Source organism: Callorhinus ursinus, unplaced genomic scaffold (assembly GCF_003265705.2).
Source record: "Callorhinus ursinus isolate GAN/ISIS: 27379988/994484 unplaced genomic scaffold, GSC_fseal_2.0 scaffold28, whole genome shotgun sequence".
NCBI classification, from domain to species: Eukaryota; Metazoa; Chordata; class Mammalia; order Carnivora; family Otariidae; genus Callorhinus; species Callorhinus ursinus.
In genome coordinates this window covers 3,464,701-3,486,683 of record NW_027397090.1, presented here as the reverse complement: position 1 = coordinate 3,486,683, position 21,983 = coordinate 3,464,701, and the positions used below count along the sequence as shown (strand labels likewise).

At 43.2% G+C, this 21,983-nt stretch overlaps 1 protein-coding gene and 1 long non-coding RNA gene across 4 annotated transcripts in view; one reads left to right on the top strand and one right to left on the bottom strand.

The window, feature by feature from the left end:
- PCSK5 (proprotein convertase subtilisin/kexin type 5) overlaps window positions 1-8,052 on the top strand; it is a 465,096-nt gene extending 457,044 nt beyond the window's left edge. For all 3 annotated transcript variants that reach the window (XM_073878061.1, XM_025891381.2, XM_073878060.1), the window contains 3 exons: window positions 599-699; window positions 2,529-2,715; window positions 7,658-8,052. In XM_073878061.1, the coding sequence (XP_073734162.1) occupies window positions 599-699; window positions 2,529-2,715; window positions 7,658-8,052 (683 nt within the window). The remainder of the gene's footprint in view (window positions 1-598; window positions 700-2,528; window positions 2,716-7,657) is intronic.
- LOC141370189 (uncharacterized) lies at window positions 6,580-16,455 on the bottom strand. The gene is made up of 2 exons (XR_012374028.1): window positions 16,037-16,455; window positions 6,580-7,153 (listed from the first exon to the last, which is right to left on the bottom strand). It is a non-coding gene; the product is annotated as an uncharacterized lncRNA (long non-coding RNA).
- Window positions 16,456-21,983: the final 5,528 nt, after the last annotated feature.

Genomic DNA, 21,983 nt, shown 5'->3' with positions numbered 1-21,983 from the left:
AAATAATAATAATAAATAAATAGCATGTCCAATTTTTGAAAAGAAAGTTTTTAGCTTTCAAGAGAATTTCAAAGGAATCTATCACCACCGCCACCACCCTTCTCAAATTAAGAACTGGACAAAATGATTTGCTAAATTCTTTTAACCATGGCATTTTAAATTCTAAGTCTAGTATTTCTTAGAATCTGCCTAAACATGATTTCCTCACCAACTGAGTATCAGGATCCTCCAAATCATCTGGTATCATTCTCCTCCTCCATATTAGTTAAACAACAAGCAGAATGACAAAAGTTTTAGAACCTTTCTACATGATTTCTCATTCTCTGAAAACCTTTCTTTTTGCTGTCATAAAAGATCTATCATTTCCAAACCTTCAATTTCCAAATGAGAGTTTACTTTGATTGGACTAAGTGGATAATTTCTAGGTCTGCACTTGGTGTCTTGTAGACATTTTTTCCCCCAACTCCTCAATCAATTCATCCTTCCACTTCAATTTGCTTGACATGTTCCTTGCTCCTTAAGAGTTTTGGACCCAAGACAGAGGTTGAAATCTAAGGTCAGCCCTCATAATTTAGAATCACTTTTTTTTTTCTTTCAGGAAAAGGAGCATTGAATTGCTTATCCTGTGTGTGGAGTTACCACCTAATGGGAGGAATCTGCACCTCGGACTGTCTGGCGGGGGAATACAGAGTGGGAGAGGTACTGAGAGCTGGGCACACTCTGCCCTCCCCCATTTCTGCAGAGCCATGGGAGCTCGCTCCCGCAGGTCATTCTGGGCAAAGTCAAGAAGTCCTAAAATTCCTACACTTGCTCTAGTTTTATAATCTTCTACCACTGCATCACAGAAGAACGGCACTACCCATCTGTAGCCTTAATCTCAGCCAAAGGAACTGAGATGACCTGAGATAAATAATGGGGAAGTTAGATAATGAGGACCTCAGATTTACCTCTACATTCATTGTTCATGACCTTAGAAGTTTCAGGTCCACTTAAGAATATTATATCAGAAATAAGAAACTTTGGGGTGCCTGAGAGGCTCAGTCAGTTAAGCATCGGACTCTTGATTTTGGCTCAGGGTCATGATCTCAGGGTCCTGGGATCGAGCCCCAGGTCGGATCCTACATTCAGCGTGGAGTCTGCTTGAGATTCTCTCTGCTTCTCCCTCTTCCCTTCCCCCACTCAATCCCTCTCTCTCTCTCTCAAATAAATAAATAAATCTTAAAAGAAAGAAAGAAAGAAGAAATATCTTCTCTCCTACCCCTCTGCTGTCTAACCTGAAATGCCTGAATAATGTCAAAACTACATAACTGCTGTTGGTCTTCCATTTCCTCCACCCCTGCCCAGTGTATTAGGAGAGATATATTTCATTTCCTTGCCTAGAAACCATGGATATTAAGTTCACTAACTTCTTGTGTCTCCAAACTGTAGAAATTAAGTAAATCTCTCCATGGTGAAATTAACATGACCCAACATATTCACATAGGAGCTCTCTTCACATCCTTACACCTTGGAGAAACTCCTCAGTTTCAGAGAGATTAGATAATTTGCTAAAGATCACATGAGTAGTAAGTAACAAAGCTGGGATTGAAACCAGGGATCCTGACAGCTAACCCAGGATTTGATAAGATAGTAACAGCTGAGAAAGCACCTTCTCAGCACCTGAAACATGCCCAAGTGCTCAATAAAGGCAATTTCCATTGCTTAATTTTTCTACCATCCTTCCAAAACACAGAACAGAGGAAGACATCTCCCCTCATCTACATTTCCAGCATCACCGAAGCAGCAACTTGTCAGGAGGGAAGCCGCTTTCTCCTTATCTCTTATTTCACTGTTTTAGCTAAACAGTCACAAATATTATAATGGGGCAGGGCCACAAGCATCTAACAACCACGGAGGCCAAGCTAAGTAGTGTACCTGAGTGAAGGGTGTTGGGTCAAAGAAAACCCCAGCGCGGACTTGATGAAAAGTGGAATTTGATGTGTCACCTGTGTTGGTGACATTGGAGCAAGTGCTGGGGATTCTATCAACTAGGAGAGCACAAAAAGAGGGTCACTGCCCCTCAGCTGTCTGGGATGTTGCCATGTGGGAGTGATGACCATGTTGACAGTCTAGTTTTTAAAGAGAAACTAGGAACTGATTGACAAGTGAAATATCCCAATTTTGAAATGTGGGCAAAAGAATTGAAAATTTTTTAAAGTGTGAAGGTCAGTTTTAGTAATGAGCCAGACACAACCTATCCTTGACCAGGTACAGCACATTAGCTGTCAGTTGGTAACTTGAGCCATTCTAGAAGACTGTTCTCCCACTATTGTTACCAGCAAATCTCAGATGGAGAGACCCAGCAATGGTTTCCTCCAAGTGCAGACAGTTGGTTCTTTCACCCTGAACAGTTAAAATGACCCAGAACAAGTTATCTTTCTTCTGTCCCCCGGACATGCCTCCCTCCCTCATGGAACTCCCACCTGGGAACTCTGGTGGCTTGTTAATCCCTCCACACTCAAAAAGAATCTCCCGATTGTTCTTACCAGGGTGAGAAGTTTAACTGTGAAAAATGCCACAAGAGCTGTGTGGAATGCAAGGGACCTGGCACCAAGAACTGTACCATGTGCCCCGCCAGCCTGGTGCTGCTTATGGATGACAACCGTTGCCTACCCTGCTGTAACACGTCCAATCCCGCCAACACCCAGGACTGCTGTGACTGCCGGGACACCACAGGTGAGCAGAGAGGAAGAGCAGCCTGCGGAGGAAGGGCCTGTCCTCTGGAAGGGGATGAGAGCAGAGGGGAGAGGAGGAGAGTTCCAGAGAATAAATAAAGCTACCTTCTTATTGCCTGCCTGCTGCGTACCTAAAACTTTCTGTCCATCAACTCACAGAAGTAGGTATTTTTATTTTTATTTTTTATTTTTTTTAAAGAGTTGTTTATTTCAGAGAGAGTGTGAGAGCACAAGTGGGAAGAGAGACAGAAGGAGAGGGAGAGAGAGAATCTTCAAGCAGACTCCCTGCTGAGCATGGAACCTGACTTGGGGCTCGATCCCAGGACCCTGAGATCGTGACCCGAGCTGAAATCAAGAGTCAGCCGCTTAACCAACGAAGCCACCCAGGTGCCCCTAAGTAGATTTTTTTGAAGGAATCTCTACACCCAACATGGGGCTCTAACTCATAACCCTAAGATCAAGAGTCACATGCTCTACCTACTGAGCCAGCCAGGCACCTCTATAAGTAGATATTATTTTTTTTAAAGATTTTATTTATTTATTTGAGAGAGAGAGAGAGAGAGAATGAGAGAGAAAGCACATGAGATGGGGAGAAGGTCAGAGGGAGAAGCAGACTCCCTGCCGAGCAGGGAGCCCGATGCGGGACTCGATCCAAGGACTCCAGGATCATGACCTGAGCTGAAGGCGGACGCTTAACCGACTGAGCCACCCAGGCGCCCTATAAGTAGATATTATTAATTCCCTTTTGCGGATGAGGAGACCAAAACCCAAAGTGTTTGATTAGCATGTTCAAGTCCATAGCAATGTTAAGGGCTCATCTGGAGTTAGACTGTAGGTCCTTTGGACTGCAAAGCCTGCATTCTTTCCACTGGTGTCTGCCTCTAAGATAAGAACTCAAGTCAGTCTAGAATATCATGTTTTCAAAAAGATTTTATTTATTTACTTTAGAGAAAGAGAGAGCAAGTGAGCGAGCAGGGGGAAGGGCAGAGGGAGAGAGAGAATCTCAAGCAGACTCCCCACTGAGTGTGGAGCCTGACGTGGGGGCTCGATCGAACGACCCTGAGATCATGACCTGAGCCAAAACCAAGAGTCAGACGCTTAACCGACTGAGCCACCCAGGTGCCCCTAGAATCTCATCTTTATAACTTTACTTTCTTCTTTTTTATTCTTCTCTCCTGGAAAAACAAGGAAAAGAAACAACTATCCAAAAAGCTAAGGCCAATATTACCTTGATTCTGCTGTAGACGCATTCTATGGAAGTTAGCCAAATTCTAGGACTCCCCTTAGAGACTTAAGGCATTTTAAAAATGAAATTTCATCAAAAGCTAAAAAGAAACAAAACCCTTTTTTACCAATTCCCAGGCCCCCAACTGTCTCCTACCCCCGACCTCATCTATATGTATATGGGTACTTGGTCTTCATAGGCCACAAACTCAGAAGGATCCCATATGGAGAGATTCCTTCTTAAATACATAAATATAAAATATTTTTATTTATATGTTTATCATATATTAGATATTTTTTTCTTAAAATACATTCTCTAGTCCAGAAGCAGATCATTTCCTTGGGGTTCAGATGTATCGTGGACTGACAAAGAGACGTCATATTTATTTGAGCCTGTCCATGTATAAGTGAGGTAAATCTCAGACCCATAACTGCTACTAGCCATTTCTTTTTTATTTTTTTATTAGGCTTTCAATTAAATTCTAAATATCATCTTTCCAAAACTGAAATATTTCCTTCTTTTAGCTTTCCTACCCCCACAAACAGCTGGTCTCTCCAGCCCCTCATACATATCCACCTTCAGGGTCTGATTGCCTAATATCCACGCTATGTCAGCTAAGAATAATAACCCTCATTACATCAGTGGCTTTAAATGAAACCAGAAGTGTGTGCATGTTGGGTGCAGAGCTTCTCCAAGACTATTCCAACTAAGAACTATTTAGTCAGCTTTCCTGGGCCTTCTGTGGCGTTTGAAGATCCACCTGGGGCAACTCTGCAAAAGTCTAAACACTCTTGATTACCTGCTCATTTTTTTCCTGAGACTCTGCTCCTTTAAAGAAACCAGATCACAGAGGCTGACCCTGACTCTGCAGACCTAAGCCTGGAGAAGAGTAAGACATGATTGCATATGGCGCCCTAGTAATTGAAACAATCTCGAAACATCTTTTATTGATTCTCCTGCCCTAGGGAGTATTTATCTCCAAGTACCACATACAGATTGCTTATCCATCCCTCCGGTGCTTTAATATTTCCTCCAGAGAAAAATTCTGTGCTGATATTGTTAATGACAAAAACAATTATGATAGTGCTATTATTTTAGAAGAAGAAATTCTGCTTGATGGGCAAAAATCCCATGAGGGTGGAAGTTTGGATAAAATAAGCAACTTATTTATCAGTAGCAAAAAGAGAGGGAAATACATAGTGGTGATGAATCAGACCTAATTGGCCAGTATGTAATAAGCAAAAATAATGGCCCCTAAAATAATTGGCAGCAGAATTACATCCATTAAGCTAGTATATGTAATGTACCTAAAATCTCATAAAAGAATCCTGGGGGCAGACCCAGGTGGTTCAAAAACCACTTATGGAAGACTTACCCTGCATTTCAACTTGTACATCCTACAGAGCCCACTAGTTTTTTCTCTGGTGCTCTCATACTCTCTTTCACTCTTCCATTTGGCAGGTTGAAGAATAGGGGGGAAAAAAATGGGTAATTTACCCAAATCATACCAACTGAATAAATGAGTGAAAAGTAAGAAAAATTAGCTCATCACTGAATTTGTGGCTTGGTCCTTCCTTTTGTGACGTTTTGGTTACTCCATGTTCTCAATCGAGGCGTCAAAACAGAGGCTGGTGAGGGACGCCTGGGTGGCTCAGTCGGTTAAGCATCTGCCTTTGGCTCAGGTCATGATCTCAGGGTCCTGGGATCGAGTCCCACATCGGGCTGCCTGCTCAGCGAGGAGCCTGCTTCTCCCTCTGCCTGCCACTCTCCCTGCTTATGCTTCCTCTCTCTCTCCCTACTAAATAAATACAATCTTAAAAAAAAAAAAAAAAAAAAAAACAGAGGCTGGTGGATGAACGACAGGGGGTAGAGTTCTCAACTTTAGAAATCTTAATTATACACAAGAGTCCCCTATCACTCAACTTGGTCATCAGAATTTAAAGAAGCTACCACTCTTCCTGTCAGATTAGGACTACAGAATACATGACCCCAAAAACACAACTGAGTGTTTGACTGAATGTCTCTGGTCCATAGTATGCAATTTCGATTCCTGGGTTTGAATTTTTTTTTTAAAGATTTTATCTATTTATTTGACAGACAGAGACACAGCGAGAGAGGGAACACAAGCAGGGGGAGTGGGAGAGGGAGAAGCAGGCTTCCTGCAGAGCAGGGAGCCCGATGTGGGGCTCGATCCCAGGACCCTGGGATCATGACCTGAGCCGAAGGCAGATGCTTAATGACTGAGTCACCCAGGTACCCCTGGGTTTGAATTTTAATTGCTCCACAGACAAGATTTGCCTCTGACAGGCAACAATTCACGTGCTCTCTGTGGGCCTCAGTTTCCTCAACTGTCAAGCAAGAGACTGACCTAATTAATTTCTTTTGTTTTTTTTTTTTAATCATTTCATTGAGTTCTACTTATTTACCAGAGTAAGTTAACTTGGTATTTAAAACAAATCTTCAGGGACGCCTGGGTGGCTCAGTTGGTTACACATCTGCCTTCGGCTCAGGTCATGATCCCAGGGTCCTGGGATCGAGTCCCACGTCGGGCTCCTTGCTCAGCGGGGAGCCTGCTTCTCTCTCTGCCTGCCACTCCCTCCCCCTGCTTGTCCTCTCCCATTCTCTCTGAGACAAATAAAATTTTTTAAAAATCTTTATTTTATTTTTTATTATTATGTTAATCACCATACATTACATCATTAGTTTTTAATGTAGTGTTCCAAAATCTTAAAAAAATTAAAAAAAAAAAAAGAAAAAAACAAATCTTCAGGGGCGCCTGGGTGGCTCAGCCGGTTGAGCATCGGACTCTTGATCTCAGCTCAGGTCTTGATCTCACGTCATGAGTTCAAGCCCCATGTTGATTTCCACACTGGGCACGTGGATCCTACTTTAAAAACTAAACAGAAAATAAAACAAACCCTATTCTCCAGCTGATTTGCCTTTTCTCCTCATTTAGCTGTGGAGATTCTCTTCTGCCAGTCTTCAGGTCATTTCCTGGGTTATTTACACTGATGTGGGTGTTATCTAGATGTGATGAGGTGAGCCTAGGATCCTCCTACTCCACCATCTTCTCCAGAAGTCTGACCTAATTAATTTCTAAGGCCCCACACAACTGTAAAAGTCAATGGTTTGGGGGCACCTGGCTGTCAGTAGAGAGAGCGACTCTTGATCTCAGGGTCATGAGTTCAAGCCCCATGTTAGGCACAGAGGCTACCTAAAAAAAAAAAAAAAGTCAATGGCTTTATAAATAATCTTCTCTGCCCTTGAATGTTGGACCAGGTTGAAGGGTGCCTGGGGAGAGGAATCAGTCTTAGAGAAAGTCAGAGCTGAAACAAAAAAGAGAGCATTTAGCAGTAACCGAAGCATGGCCCAAGATGGAATATTTCTCTTAAGGAAATAGAAAAATCGATTGGTCAGGTTGGATACTTGGTGACTGACTCATGAGGTATGAGGATGAGGGGACTCTATTTCTCAAACTGACCTTCATCCTAGAAGGGTTTGTTGGTATCATCAGACACAGACTGGGACTCTCAGGGGGTACACAGAACAATTCTGTTGAGTGGTGTGCCCTCTAGGGAAATCAGAGATAGGGACTCTACCATTTTAGTTTTCAAAGAGAAAGCAAAGCTTTTTACCTCAGAAGCTAATTTTCCTCATTCCATTTCTTCTCTCCCACCCTTCCCCTCTCCGCTTTTCCTTTGGGGTCTTCTTCCGACAGAGGAGTGTATCCTTCAAGCAAGCGAAATTGGGCCTGCCGGTGAACAGACGAAGATAGCCCTGTTCATCACCTCCTCCGTTATGCTGGTGCTTCTGCTTGGGGCAGCTGTGATTGCCTGGAGGAAATCACGGGGCCGAGGCCAGCCGGTAGTGAAGGCCGGCTATGAGAAGCTGGCCAACCCTAGCAAGTCATACGTTTCCTATAAGAGCAGCCCCAGCTTGGAAGAGGATCAGGTGATTGAGTACAGGGACCGGGACTATGATGAGGATGATGGTGATGACATTGTCTACATGGGCCAAGATGGCACTGTTTACCGGAAATTTAAGTATGGGCTGCTGGATGATGATGAGGAGGATGAGCTGGAATACGATGATGAGAGCTACTCCTACCAGTAGACAAGAGGCCACCCCCCTCCCCCACCCTGCCCCATTCCACTCACAGGCATGCATTCGAGCGTTGCAGTTTTGGAGTTTTATCCCCACACATCAGGCTGATGTGTGGGTGTTTGTCTTTGTCCTCTTAATCATGAGTCCGACTAGGGTATGTAAGAATGCTGAAATAATTTGTTCTTCTTTTGAGAGGCTAAACTCAATTAACCATAACTGAGGAACAAGGATAAAATTCAGAGAGATTTCCCTCAAAACAATAAGTCAAAATACAGGAAGTGAAAAAAGTGAGATTTGTACATTTCATGAGATTAAAAAATATTGGACCTATAGGAATTCTGTTTCTCAGCTGTCTTGCGGAGACATTTGCCGCCTTCTGGGATTCTGGTGTTTCTGTAAATGATTTGGGGGTATGGGGAGACAAAAGAGTTGTTTGTCTCAGGGGATTTTTCTCCCCTGTCAGCCATCTTTAGGCAAAGGTAGTTCTGCTAGGGCCAGCTAAAGAGGGTTCTCCTCCTCATGCCCTTTATCACTTGCCTCCAGACTGCCCCCGCGGAGCAGAAGACAATACCTGTGCTAAGGGTGTTCTCAACCTACTGGGAGATGAGGAAAGAAAAGGGAGCCAGCATCAGAGCCAAGGAACCATGTGCTCCCTAGGCTCTGGTTCTTCTGCAGGAATCCACAGCCATCCTGTTCTAGGGACAAAGCAAGCTCTGGCAGGACATAGATGGCAGCAAGCCAGTAGGACAGAAATCATTACATTTCCAAGAATTGCAGCGTTACACGCTCACGATTTTCTAAGAGCTTTTGTGGTGGGAAACACCAGCTAAGACATTGAGTAATAAAAGAAAAATGGTAGTGTTAAAATGGGATAAAATGACAAGAACTGCATCGACTCTGAGGGAAAAAAAACAAAAATGTTTTTAGCTACCAAATCAAAAAGATTTCATTGACAGCCTGTCACGGAGCTGAGAACTCCCTGTAGAAGAAGTTGGAGCGGATTCTAATGTGGAAAATCCCAATGTCCTGCTCACGAGTGTAATCCAGTTGCCCACCAGCCTTCCAACACTCTCTACCACTGTGATCCATTTCTAGACATCCTAGGCTCTCCTTGGTCCACTCTCCTGTCAAGTACAAGCTCGGATTTGGGTACAGGGCCATTTTCTACCAATAGTAATACAGAGAGAGGGGCTTTTACCGTGTGAAATTACGTAAGCAGGGTTTTGCAGATTTTCTTGTCCAAGCAGAAGCTAGAACCAGTACTGGGAGGGGATCACGAAAAAATGATATTTTCAGATGACAATGTTAAAATGTCCTTAATTGGGTTTGAGATTTCCTAAAAAATTTATCACACACCTCCTATGTGATTGGTATTGAGCTAACTAATTTGTTTAAGAAAAAAGTCACCTCGCTTAATATCATGATTTCATGAGGCTGGTACCGTTATACCCTGTTTTTATAGGAAACCCAAGACTTTTGAGAGGTTAAAAGAATGACCCTGAAGTGCAAATTCTTAATAGCTATGCAATACTGGCATAAAATAAGAAGCAACCTAAATATAGTATAGAAGAGAGTGTATATTATTTTATTTCATGATATGGCAACTATATTACCTTTACTAAATTCATGCTTTTGCTTTTCTTTTAACATAACGTATCACAGACACAGGAAATCTCTGTGAAGAAGCCTTCCAAGTACTGAAGGCCTCCATGTTTCTTAGGGGAATGCTCTTAAAACAAAGGTTGGCAAACTTTCCTCTGGAAAGGGCCAGATAGTAAATACTTTAGGCTTTGCACAATGATCGGCTCTGCCATATGGCACTAATGCAGCCAATCCAGAAGAAATAAGTGGGCTATGTTCCAATTAAACTTTATTTATGGGCACCGAAATTTGGATTTAAGGTAATTTTCACATATCATGAAATATTGTTCCTTTTTTTTTTTCCTTCCAGCACTTAAAAATGTAAAACCATTCTTAGCTCGGGGCAGTACACAATCAGGTAGTGGGCCAAATTGGCCAACAGGCTGTAGTCTGCCGACCTCATCTTAAAAAAAATCCTTAACAGCCCATGTCTATTTATACACACTTGATATGCTTCCAACAGTTTTGATCATTTAAAATCATCTCTTCCAAATCTATCTGAAGTTCTGATAGTGCCCTTTTCGATTCTTAGAAATTAAAAATGGATGTAGGATAGCCATCATATCAATGAGAGACTTCCTTATCCCTTGCCGTGTATTTACGGAGTGTAGCTTATGCAAGAGTAATTTTGTTCATTCTGTGTTGTTCTTCTTCCCTGATAATTCTGAAGCCCTGATAGACTGAGTTGGACATTTCTTTGTCTGAAAATGGTTTTCCAAGAAAAATCTGTGTTTATGATACACAGTTAAAGATTAAATGAGGTTGAGATGACCTTGAATACCAAGAAAAATTGTGTTATTACCTTGTGTGAGCCCGAAAAAAAAAGGCTTGTGCTGTGTGTTGGAACAGTTTGACATCTTTCCTTCTTTGTTCTTGGTCATGCCACGTTATCCTCAGACTTCTTTTGAAAACTATGCTACCTACTGTCTAAACAGATAAATGTGTGGTTGGAAAACAACGTCCCTTTTTGGTTTTCTGTTTGCAAATAACTTGGAAATATTAAGAGGATCCTTATAGACTGGAAATGCACCAAGACACTGAGCAAGGGCTTGGAAAGTTCCAGTTCAGAGAAAGCAATTTTAAAATTGGACACAAAATTAAATCAAGGTCAGAGAAGGCAATGGGGACTGGCTTATTAACAGATTATTTTTGAGCACATTGCATGTGTGGTATTATACTTTACCAAGTCAGAGACACAAAACTATGCTGTTTGTTAAGAGCGCTGTTTTTTCTTTTTATCTTTCTACCTCCAATGACTGGAGCTAGTCATAGTAGTTATGAAACTTCTTCCTAAAATTCAATCCCATCCGTCTGTCAGCCCCACCACCACTGACTCAGGTCCCCAGTCTCTCTCATCTGGATGTTTCCTGCTTCCTCCTGAATTTTGCTGAACTTCAGTCTTTTTTTCTCCCAATTTACCCTCTATCCCTATATCAAAGATCCACCAGATCTTTGGTCCGCCAGCCCACTGCATTCACGGCTCCCCACCATCCATGCTGACTTTGACATTCAAAACGTTGCAGGACAGAGCCACTGCCTCTATCATCCACCATTTCCTACCCCTCCTTATTTCCCAGATTTCCCATTTGTCCTGAATTGCTTCTAAGTTCCCCAGGATAACATCCTGTTATCTCCTGTCCTTGCGCACACATTGTTCACTCTCCTTAGAATATTCTTTCCTCCCTTGACCAATTGGAAACTTTCCAACCATCCTTTAAAATCATGTTCCCTTCTTACAACCTCTCCTGGGAGTTCTCCCCTGACCACCTTGAAGATGAATCACAATCTCACCTCTCTGCCACCTGGATGCTCTGTGCATACAGTTTTTCACATCGCATCTGTATCTACTAAAAGAGGGGGCAGCTACTGATTCCTTGAGGTGGCTACTATTTCCTTTCCAGAACGTGGCACAGTGCCCAGAACTTGGTAAGCAATCAAGAGCTCTTGGTGGAATGGAATTTTAGGAAGACAGGACTCACATATATGAAACAACTAGACAACAATAATGGTCCTGAGTGCAGTGTTAAGTGAGAAGGGGGAGGAGAGGTGGTGTCAGTTAAGCAGGAGGAGTACAAGATAACTGCAAATTAGAGCCTGTAGGGGGTGGTTTCATGGGGGAGATTTGTGCTTTGACTTGATTTGAAAAAGAGGATGTAGGAGGTATTCCACAAAATACCCACTGGAGTTAATAAGTAGTTGGTCTGACATTTCACTATCAGATGATAGTAGTGATAATATTAACTTATCAAGTACTCGTAGTAAGAATTGCCGGTGGGGCCCCTGGGTGGCTCAGTCTATTAAGCATCTGCCTTCGCCTCAGGTCATGATCCCAGGGTCCTGAGATCGAGCCCCACATCTGCTCAGTGGGGAGTCTGCTTCTCCCTCTCCCTGTGCCTGCTGCTCCCCCTGCTTGTGCTCACTCTCTCTGTGTGTCAAATAAATTAAAAAAATCTTAAAAAAAAAAAAAAAGAAAAAAAGAATGGACCATCTGCCCGGCATTGTTCTAGATACTGGGAAACACCAGCAAGTGGAACCAATCAGATCTTGGGTCTTAAAGAACTTGTGATCTAGTTGGGGAGAAAAAAAGTAAATCATAACAATACAACTATCATTTTTGATGTCTTCTATGTGCCAGGCACAGTCATAGGCACTTTTGTCATTTGATCTTATTTAGTCTTTACAACACAAATGCTATAGAGCAGTTATGAAGCTTCTTCCTAAAATCAATCCAATCTCTGTTAGCCCCTACCTATGTCTACCTTGCATTGTTCTCAACACAGGCCAAAAAAAAAAAAAAAAAAAGGGGGGGGGGGGGGGAGGCCAGAAAACAGTCATAAAGATCAAGAAAGATAAGAGGGATGACATCTGTTTTGTTTAGTTCTATTGTCTTAGTGACTAATACATCCAATGGTACAAAGGCAAATATTCATTGAGTAATTCCTGGTATAAAAATAATTGCACGTTTGTGCCTTCTGAGCTCAGAGTACACACCAGAACTAGGTCCTGTGGCCACACTCAGCTGTAAGGAAGGCTTGAAAGCAAAAATGTGATCAAGAGTAATGAGATCGATTACCTTATTGGGTTTAGAAAACTCATGACTCATCCTCTGGGACTTTGCCATCCACAGTAAAAGTTTTCTGTTATCAAAGAAGAGAACAGTGCAGTGGAGCTGTTAGATAACCTAGTAAGAATGTCTCCCACTCTAACAAAGGAGTTCATTGATAATAGCTGATCCCTGCTCCCAAGGGAAATGATAGAAGGCTAATGAAACCATTCCATGGAACAAACATGTGTTTGTAAAGCAGAGAATTATAATGCAAGCGCAGAACAAGATGGAGGTCAGGAGGATTCCCATCTCTCTACGTTACGGTGTGAAGTCTCCTCCCTGGCTAGGAGTGGGATTCTGTGCCTGATAGAAATTCTGCTGTATCCTTGAGGCGGCTGTTAGTTAAAAATTACAGAAACATCTACCCAAACTGGCTTCAAGACCAAAGGAATTTAGTGGGGCTCATTTAATCAAAAAGCCTAGGGTGGGATCGGGTACTGCTGGAAATGGAGCTCAAAGCATGGCCCCAGGTACTGGTTGATCTCCATTGTCCCTCTCTGTCTTTTGCTGTGTTGGCCACTTCTAACTGGAGACCTGCCCTCAAAGTGGCAGACATTGCATTCGCTTGGGTTCCACATCCAATAGGAAAAAGGCACCACCTTACCCCCGATGCAAGTCTCAAAAAAAGTTCATGGTACCTCATTGGTTCGTAAAAGGCATTTGCCAGTTTCTGTAGTGTAAATACACCCACATGGTGTATTATGTGGCCAATTTCAAGGTTCAAATGTGGATGTGAAGCCTGGAATAAACGTGAAGAAGCAAACCCTTACAGTATTTCTGCCATACAGATGCATGAGAGACAAAAATAGCCTCAGGAGCGTAACTTAAGAGTAAAATGTAAAATGATTAGGAAGTGATGAGTTTGAGGTATTTGCTACCTGTGTTTCTAATATAACTTCTTCAATTGAAGGTTTTATAACTGAATTTTTAATAATTGCCATGTCTAACAACTGACTCAGAAGATTCCTGAACAATTAACAACTGGCTTTCATAAGCCCAGACAATCCAGCTTCAACACACCACATTTTTTAGGTAGAATCTCTCTCTCTGTGATTTTTCTCTGTCAAATCTCTTATCCAGAAATTCCTGTCTTTTTTTTTATTAGTTCCCTCACTCCAAAGCTATCAGAAGGCAACAAAATAATGACTTGTTTCCTCATTTCCACCAACAGTCAAAGGAAAACAAACTTAACAAATAATAATGTTTTAGCAAAGACTTTTAATTGCAGCACGATTCCAGAGTTCTGTCCACTGCTACCCATAGAGACGTGGACAGCCTCGTGTATTACTTGGTACAGAGTAAGCCAATGTATTCATTTGTATTACTGCATGACAAACTACCACAAATATGGCAGCTTAAAATAATATGTATTTATTATTTCACAGGTTTTTTTTTAAGATTTTGTTAATTTATTTGGGAGAAAGAGAGCATGAACGGGAAGAGGGGCAAGGGAGAGGGAGAAGCAGACCCCCCGCTAAGCACAGAGCCAGATGCAGGGCTCAATCCGCATTCCAGGACCCTGGAACCATGACCTAAGCCGAAGGCAGGCGCTTAACCGACTGAGCCACCCAGGTGCCCCTATTTCACAGTTTTATAACCCAGAAGTCCAAGTACGCTTGACTGGGTTCTCAGCTTAGGGTCTCACAAGGGTAAAATCAAGATGCAAGCCTCTTACCTAGAGGCTTTGGAGAAAAATTGTTTTGCAAGGTACTCAGGTTGCTGGCAGAATTCAGTTTCTGGTAGTTCTAAGGATGGAGGTCCGTGCTTACTTTCCTGACTGTTGACCCGGGATCACTCTCAGCTCATGGAGGCCACTCTGGTCTTGTGCATGGTGCTCAGCCCTCCTTCAAGGCCAGCATCCATGCACTGAATCCTCCTGCTTTGAATCTTTCTGACTTTCCCTTTTGCTACTGGCTGGAAAAAACTCTTTGCTTTTAAAAGGCTGGCATGATTACATTAGGCCCACGTGGAGAATCTACCTTTGGCCTTAACATAGCATAATTATAGGCATGAGATCTCATCATATGCACAATCCTGGGGATTTGAATGGGAAATCTTGAGGGGCCACTTTACAACTCTGCCTACCAAAGCCAATAAAACTCTTTTGGAAATCAATTTAGCAAAAACTGTGTTGAGTCTTTTCAATATTTGTTCTATTTGAATCTACTAAGTCCTTGCCAGGAAATATAAACAGTACCAAAGCGTTTACAAAAAAAGTTTCACTTTTGTTTGTAATTTAAAACTACAGTACTCTAAAAGTAAGTTTATAAAGACTATACAAAAAAAAAAAAACCCTTCCAAAATAAAAGACTATACAAAATATGCTATAATAGTTACATGTAATAATAATCAAGATATAAAAGTTTATATACACTGCCATTTCAAGTGTATTTCTAAAATGAAAGCCCTATGTGGATCATGCAATCTGAATGGTAGCAACAAACAAATGGTAGCAAACAAACAACATTATCTGCCCCCGGATAGTTTAATATTAAGGTAAAAAAAGACCAACAACAAACGTGTGTACAAATAACCACAGAATGAGGGACAGTGCAAGCAGTGCAATTAGGGGAAAGAAAAAACAAACCATTAGAACACAGAGACTATGAGAAAAAGCAAATTGATGCCTCTAGGTGCTTTTTTGGGAGAAAAGCTGAGGGAAGTGTTTGGGAGAATCAAAGTGTCTGCCAAGCTCAGTAAGAGTGAGCACTAAGTCTCTATCTCAACTTTCCTGCCCTCTCTAAAATGACAAGCACAATGGGGCGCCTGGCTGGCTCAGTCGGTAGAGCATGAGACTCTTGATCTCAGGGTGGTGAGTCTGAGCCCCATGTTGGGTGTCGAGATTATGTAATAAAAAATAAAATAGAATGATAAGCACTTCTCACATGAATTTGAACTCACAGCTCTATTTCAGCTCCATGTGATAAAGGGTATCAGTCCTCCTGCAAACCAGGGGTTAGTAGAGAGGTAAGGCAGACCTGGCAAGCAGACACTGTATTTGGGGGACCCCACCTTCCCTTCGTATCATCTCCCCCTCGTGTTCTTGTGTCTCAGGGAACCCAACGAGCCCAAGTGGGAAAGCTGCACAAATGTCCACACATTTGGCTCAGTGCCGGCTCCACAAAATATGGCCTCACCTCAGTTTCAATAATTACATCTCATTCTGTCCATTCATAAACTATTCGTAAGTAGGAAGCCCCCCGCTTTTTTTTAAATCTTGGTGGGTGATGCCCCGATTAGACTTACCATGTCTGTATTCATTTTTATAAAGATGATTCGGCATAACAGAAATGCTACGAGTTTGAGAGTTCAGGATTCCTGGGATCGAATTCCAGCACTGACCCTTCCTTGTCTGGAATCTTGAACAAGTTACTCAAGTCCTGATTCCTCACTAAGTGTGGGAAACTTGGAACTCCAGACCTTGCAAGGTTGCCCTGAGGAATGAATGACATTACATATGCAATGGGCCTGGTATACAGAAGGGTTTCTATAAATGCTAATTCCCCCCCCCATATCATTTTAGTAGCAGTGAAAGCTTAATAGTCTCCTTCCCATGAACCTATATTTTCAAAGGATTTGTGAAGCAAGACTACGTGGATGGAACTAGAGGGTATTATGCTGAGCGAAATAAGTCAATCAGAGAAATACATGTATCATATGACCTCACTGATATGAGGAATTCTTAATCTCAGGAAACAAATTGAGGGTTGCTGGAGTGGTGGGGGGTGGGAGGGATGGGGTGGCTGGGTGATGGACACTGGGGAGGGTATGTGCTATGGTGAGCACTGTGAATTGTGTGAGACTGTTGAATCACAGATCTGTACTTCTGACACAAATAATACATTATATGTTAAAAAAAAAAAAGAAGAAGAAGAAGAAGAAGAAGAAGAAGAAGAAGAAGATAGCAGGAAGGGAAAAATGAAAGGGGGGAAATCAGAGGGGGAGATGAATCATGAGAGACTATGGACTCAGAAACAAACTGAGGGTTCTAGAGGGGAGGGGGTGGGGGGATGGGTTAGCCTGGTGATGGGTATTAAAGAGGGCACATACTGCATGGAGCACTGGGTGTTATACGCAAACAAGGAATCATGGAACACTACATCAAAAACTAATGATGTACTGTATGGTGATTAACATAATAAAATAAAATTTAAAAAAAAGATTACATGAGGGAGAGAAAAGGAGACTTAACCTGCTCTACATACTTAATCTGTAAGACACACCCACTCAGCACTTTAACAATGCCTTCTAAGCAAAGCAAATACGTTGGATGAGTGGTTTTAAGTAAGCATATCATTAACTGGATTGTTTTACTTGATTTCTCAACAGATAGGGAAACAGGATATAGTTCTTTCAGAAATCCAGTGATTTGCTCCAAAACCAGGAGGAAATCAAATCCTTTCCTCACTGAAGTGATGAAAGTTCTGGTTAAAGGGCCATACATTCAATAAACACGTTGGCCAAATGCTTGATCTCTGATGAAATCTGTTCATCTCTCCACACCTCCTCACTGTCTAAAAAGCAACCGTAGTCCCCCCGCCAGCAGAATAGTATTCTGTTCTTGTTGCATTTAGTAATCCGCACACCGAACATGGGGCTTGAATTCACGAGCCCGAGATCAAGAGTCAAGGGATCTGCCAACTGAGCCAGCAGGAGCCCCAGAATAGTTTCTTAAGGTTATACGCAACTAATGAATCATGGAACACGACATCAGAACCTAATGATGTACTATACAGTGGCTAACCAAACATAATAAAAAAAAAAGAAGTAACCTTGGAAAAAAAAAAAAGAAATCCTATGCATACCTAGACTGTCCAAGAGAATCCACGCTTCTCCAATAAACCCCTCCTTTCTCCCCGAGTCATGGAAAACTTCACGTTAGAGTTTGCCTACGAAGCCACAGGGAATCTTTGGCACGTGCTGAGAATATGGACAAGGAAGGACAGCAACACAGTCTGTTTCTGGGTCACTTTGTGACTCCATGTAGAAAAGGTGACAGGATTTGAGAGTGGACTGAGAAGAGTCAGGAAAGCAGGCCTGTCCGGACAGCCGGTGGGGCTGAGAACTCATGCCAGCATCCTCTCCTTTGCCGCTGTGGTCCCCAAAATGGCTGAGTCGCAGACAGCCTTGCAGGCATCCCGGTCCCCAGTGAAGGCGGCCAGCGTCTGACGCCCGGCAGCGAGGAGCAGTGGTGTGGACCTCAGACATCAGCTTGCAACCAGGGCTGTGGTGACAAGCCAGGCCGAGGCGGGGGATCATAAAGTCAGGCAAGCAGGTGAAAGCAGTGAAGACCCCCAGGCCATGAGGTGGTCCATAGGTGCTCCAGCTGATACTTGAACAACACGGGTTTGGACGGCGTGGGTCCACTTTCATGTGGATCTTTTCACTAAGTACAGGGCAGTATCGTGCATAGGTTTTCTCTTACGATTTTCTGAATGATGTTTTGCTTTCTGGAGCTTTCTTGTAATACAGCATATAACATATACAAACCGTGTCCATCAGCTGTTGGTGTTATTGGCTAGGCTTCCAGTCAACGGTAGGCTAATAAGTAGTTAAGTTTTAGGGGAGTCAAAAGGTAGAGGCGGAGATCTGAAGGCATGGGAGAAGGGCGCCCCAACTCCAGTGCTGCCCAAGGTCAACTGTATTTAGTCTGGGGCCGGCCAGCTTCTAAGGGGGGCTTGAGCAGTGTTGTCAGTATTGATTTGTTCCTGGAACAAAGGAACACAGAAAACAAACCAAATTGCTCATCAAAGAATCCTTGGCAAAGGAGTTTTCAGCCGGACTTCGTGATGCACATCCCTGAGCCATGAGGGACCTTGAGGGATCTTGCTGACTGATGCTCTACGGACACGGTCTTTCCTTCTCTCTCTCTCTCTCTCTCAGCCTGGGATTGGAATTTTTATTCCCCATGATCCCTCGGGCCAAACTCCACGCTGAGTCCTTTATTGCCTCCGTGACCTCCCTTTGCAGCACAGCTGTAAAACATCTGGATAATTTCTCCGTCCTGGTTTTCCGTTGATTTTCACTTTTTTAAAGAGCTGTTTGCCTGTGAAATCGATCAGTTTCGTCCCCTGTAGGTGGCTCTCCAGTGGCCTTACATGGGCTTGTCTCCGTACATTTGCTGGTGAGTAGGAAATGACCTCAGGCATGGGAAAGTCTGTTGTAAGCTGGAAGGTGCTACACCAAGGTTATCGTTCATCTGTTCTCCTGTGCTGTCACTTGCACGGTAGAAACGGAGAAATCAAACAATATCCTCAGGCCAACCATCTGGAGGGGGTTTCTCAGAAAACTGGGCAGCTACATAATCCGTGGGCCCAGTGTAAAACTTAAGCATTTTGGTGAGCAGGAGAGCTCGGAATCCGAGCCTGGGGCCCTTGCCCTACTAAGCCGCAAGCCCTGTGTGACTGCGTAGGTGGCTCACCCTTGAAGCTGAGCCTGATTTCCATATATCTTCAGAGCCATGCAAAATGCATGGCTTGCAAAATGCATTAGTTGCTACATCTACCTCCACCTGCCAGGAGGTCAAAGCATTTAGATAGAAAGGTGGTAGGGTCGGAGGAGAGGGAAGAAGAGCTAGCCACAGAACATGGAGTGTTAAGGAAACCCCTCAAGGAAGGTGGCTTGGTGTAGAAGGAGAATTTCTTTTCTGACATAAGCTGCATTGAAAGAGAGCTGCTGTCTGCTCCGAGGCTATCCGCATTCTTATCTTAGCCTGTGTGACACTTGTAAACTGCGCACCAGCTGAAGTATAAACTCCTCCCGGTGCCGTTTTTAAAGATGGTTCTTGGCCCTTTGGGGGTCATGCTGACATGGGGCCTCCCCTGGGTGTGGCTGTATACTCCTTCTCTGGCAATGGGTGGGGAAGGGCTTTACTTGGTCCCAACTCAGCCTTTTTTTTTTTTCCTCCTGGTTTCACTCCCTCTGGGCTACAAACGAAACCAAGAGCGAGCCCACCCTGTCAATTTGTTTATTTCCTCTGCCCGCTGCTCGGAAGTCTCCGTCACCCTTGGAAGGGCAGGAGAGGGCGGGAGGAAGAGCTGGCAGTGCTCATTCAGCATGACCTCCCTGGGCTTGTGACATCAAAGCCCTGTTTACATAGCCGAGGGACTGGCGACGCTGGAAGGGAGGGGCAAGAGCACAGCAAATCCCCCACTCTTTCTCCTGCGGGCTTCTCAGCTGCTCTGAGCCAGCAAAGAGTGGAGAAATCTGGGACTCACCGCTCTCATTTGGCACCATCTGTTTCCTTTCTCGTTCCTTTCCTGAAAACTCTTTTCAGTAAACACTGTGAAATAAAACACCAGAGGATGTACAGAAGAGCAAATTCATCTTTTCCTGAAATGCTGGCTTTTGGAGACCTTTGGCATCTGCAGGAAAGTCTCCAGGGCTGCTTTTTCTTCCACATTTGGAAGGTACTGGAAAAAAATGAAGGGACGTGATGCTCCTTTATTTTACTGCAACTGGGTGACGTAAAGAGAGTCCATGATTCCTTCCCGGGAAATGCACTTAAATCCCCTAGTTCCCAGAGACCTAAAATATACCAGGAACCACATGGAGGTGAGGACTATAAAGTCAAATGAACTGGAATTTCTCTGGGAGACTGCCCGTAGGTAACACACAGTAGTCGGTCCATAAGTATTTGTGCATTTTCTGCTCACAGAAAGCATTGTCTACCGCTGACCGAAAGTAGACTCTGCATATAATCTAGGGAAGAGTTTGCTGTATTCTTAAAGTTGCAATGTTATCTTTGGCCCAAGGAAGAAATAACCACCTTGCAAAAGTAACCGGCACTGGGTTTCTGGGACTACTGGAAGCACTTTGCATGGATCAGTTTGTTTAATCCTTATAATCATCATAACAACCCTATGAGGTAGGCACTGTTCTTACCCCTGTTTCACAGGTAAGACTTTAAGCCACAGGGAAGTAAAATAACTTGCTATAAGGCTCAGTCTGTAAAGACTGTTTCCCTCTTGGAATAGGCTGGGCTCCCAACACCCAACTCTGAAACTTTCTTCCTACACAGCTTGAGTTGGACTGAGTTGATGTTTTCATTTCATTTGAAGAGTGGTAACAATATCTAGCTAGATGGCTCAGGCTTACTGTGAAGAACCTTGAAATGATGTAAGTAAAAGCACACTGAAGTTCCTGCTGCTACAACAGCTAAAATTTACCTTTGGTCAGTAAATGGAATGTAACCACTCATATCTTGACGCTCTATGGTGAAACAGGGTCCTTTCTCTTCTTTGGAATGCTCAATGTGCACCCAGTTACCTGCGTTTGACTTCTAAAACTGTGCTGTTACAAAAACCATGATATCCTCAGTGTAGTGAAGCTGTGACAATAACAGATATTTCATTATCATCAATCCTTTTGCAAGACTGTAAAAAGGAATGAAGAAAAGAAACTTTAAGGGCAGGGAATCCAAGATAACACTTCCTTCCATCTTCTAAGACCTCAAAAGAAGTACTCAAACGAGTTCTATAGCAAACAGTAGAGAACAGGTCCAGCTTGTCAGGCTATGGGCCAGGGAAAGTCCTAGTTTGTTTTTTTTTTTAAAGATTTTATTTATTTTGAGAGAGAGAATGAGAGGGGGGAGGGTCAGAGGGAGAAGCAGACTCCCCGCTGAGCAGGGAGCCTGATGTGGGACTCGATCCCGGGACTCCAGGATCATGACCTGAGCCGAAGGCAGTCACTTAACCAACTGAGCCACCCAGGCGCCCAGTCCTAGTTTTGAAATACATGGAAATCTCAGAATAGTAGTATTAGGTTTTGTTGGGTTCAGGAGGGGTTTGAAAACAAAAGAAAAAACTTCATTTGATAGCAATTCTGTACTGGTTGGAGAGCCTTCAATAAACTTGAAATTCCAGCAAAAAAGATGAGGGTCTCGCACAGATAGCAATAGTGAGTGCTCAAGACTGTACAGGGACTGGCAGCCACCCCTTCCCCATACCCTCCAGCAGCTCTGCTCTCCCACTGTGCTGGGTAACCCACAGAACTAGTACTGGCTTACGGCACTGATTTTAAGAACACAATTAGGACTAATCTCCTGGAGGACGGCAATTTGACATCTCAAATCTAGTTCCAAAGCAAAAAATTACAAATATTTTATAGATGATGCCTTTGTACCTTCTTCACTCCCAACCCAATGGCTCACACCTGTTTCCATTAGAGAAAAGAGAAGGGGAGACAGAGGAGG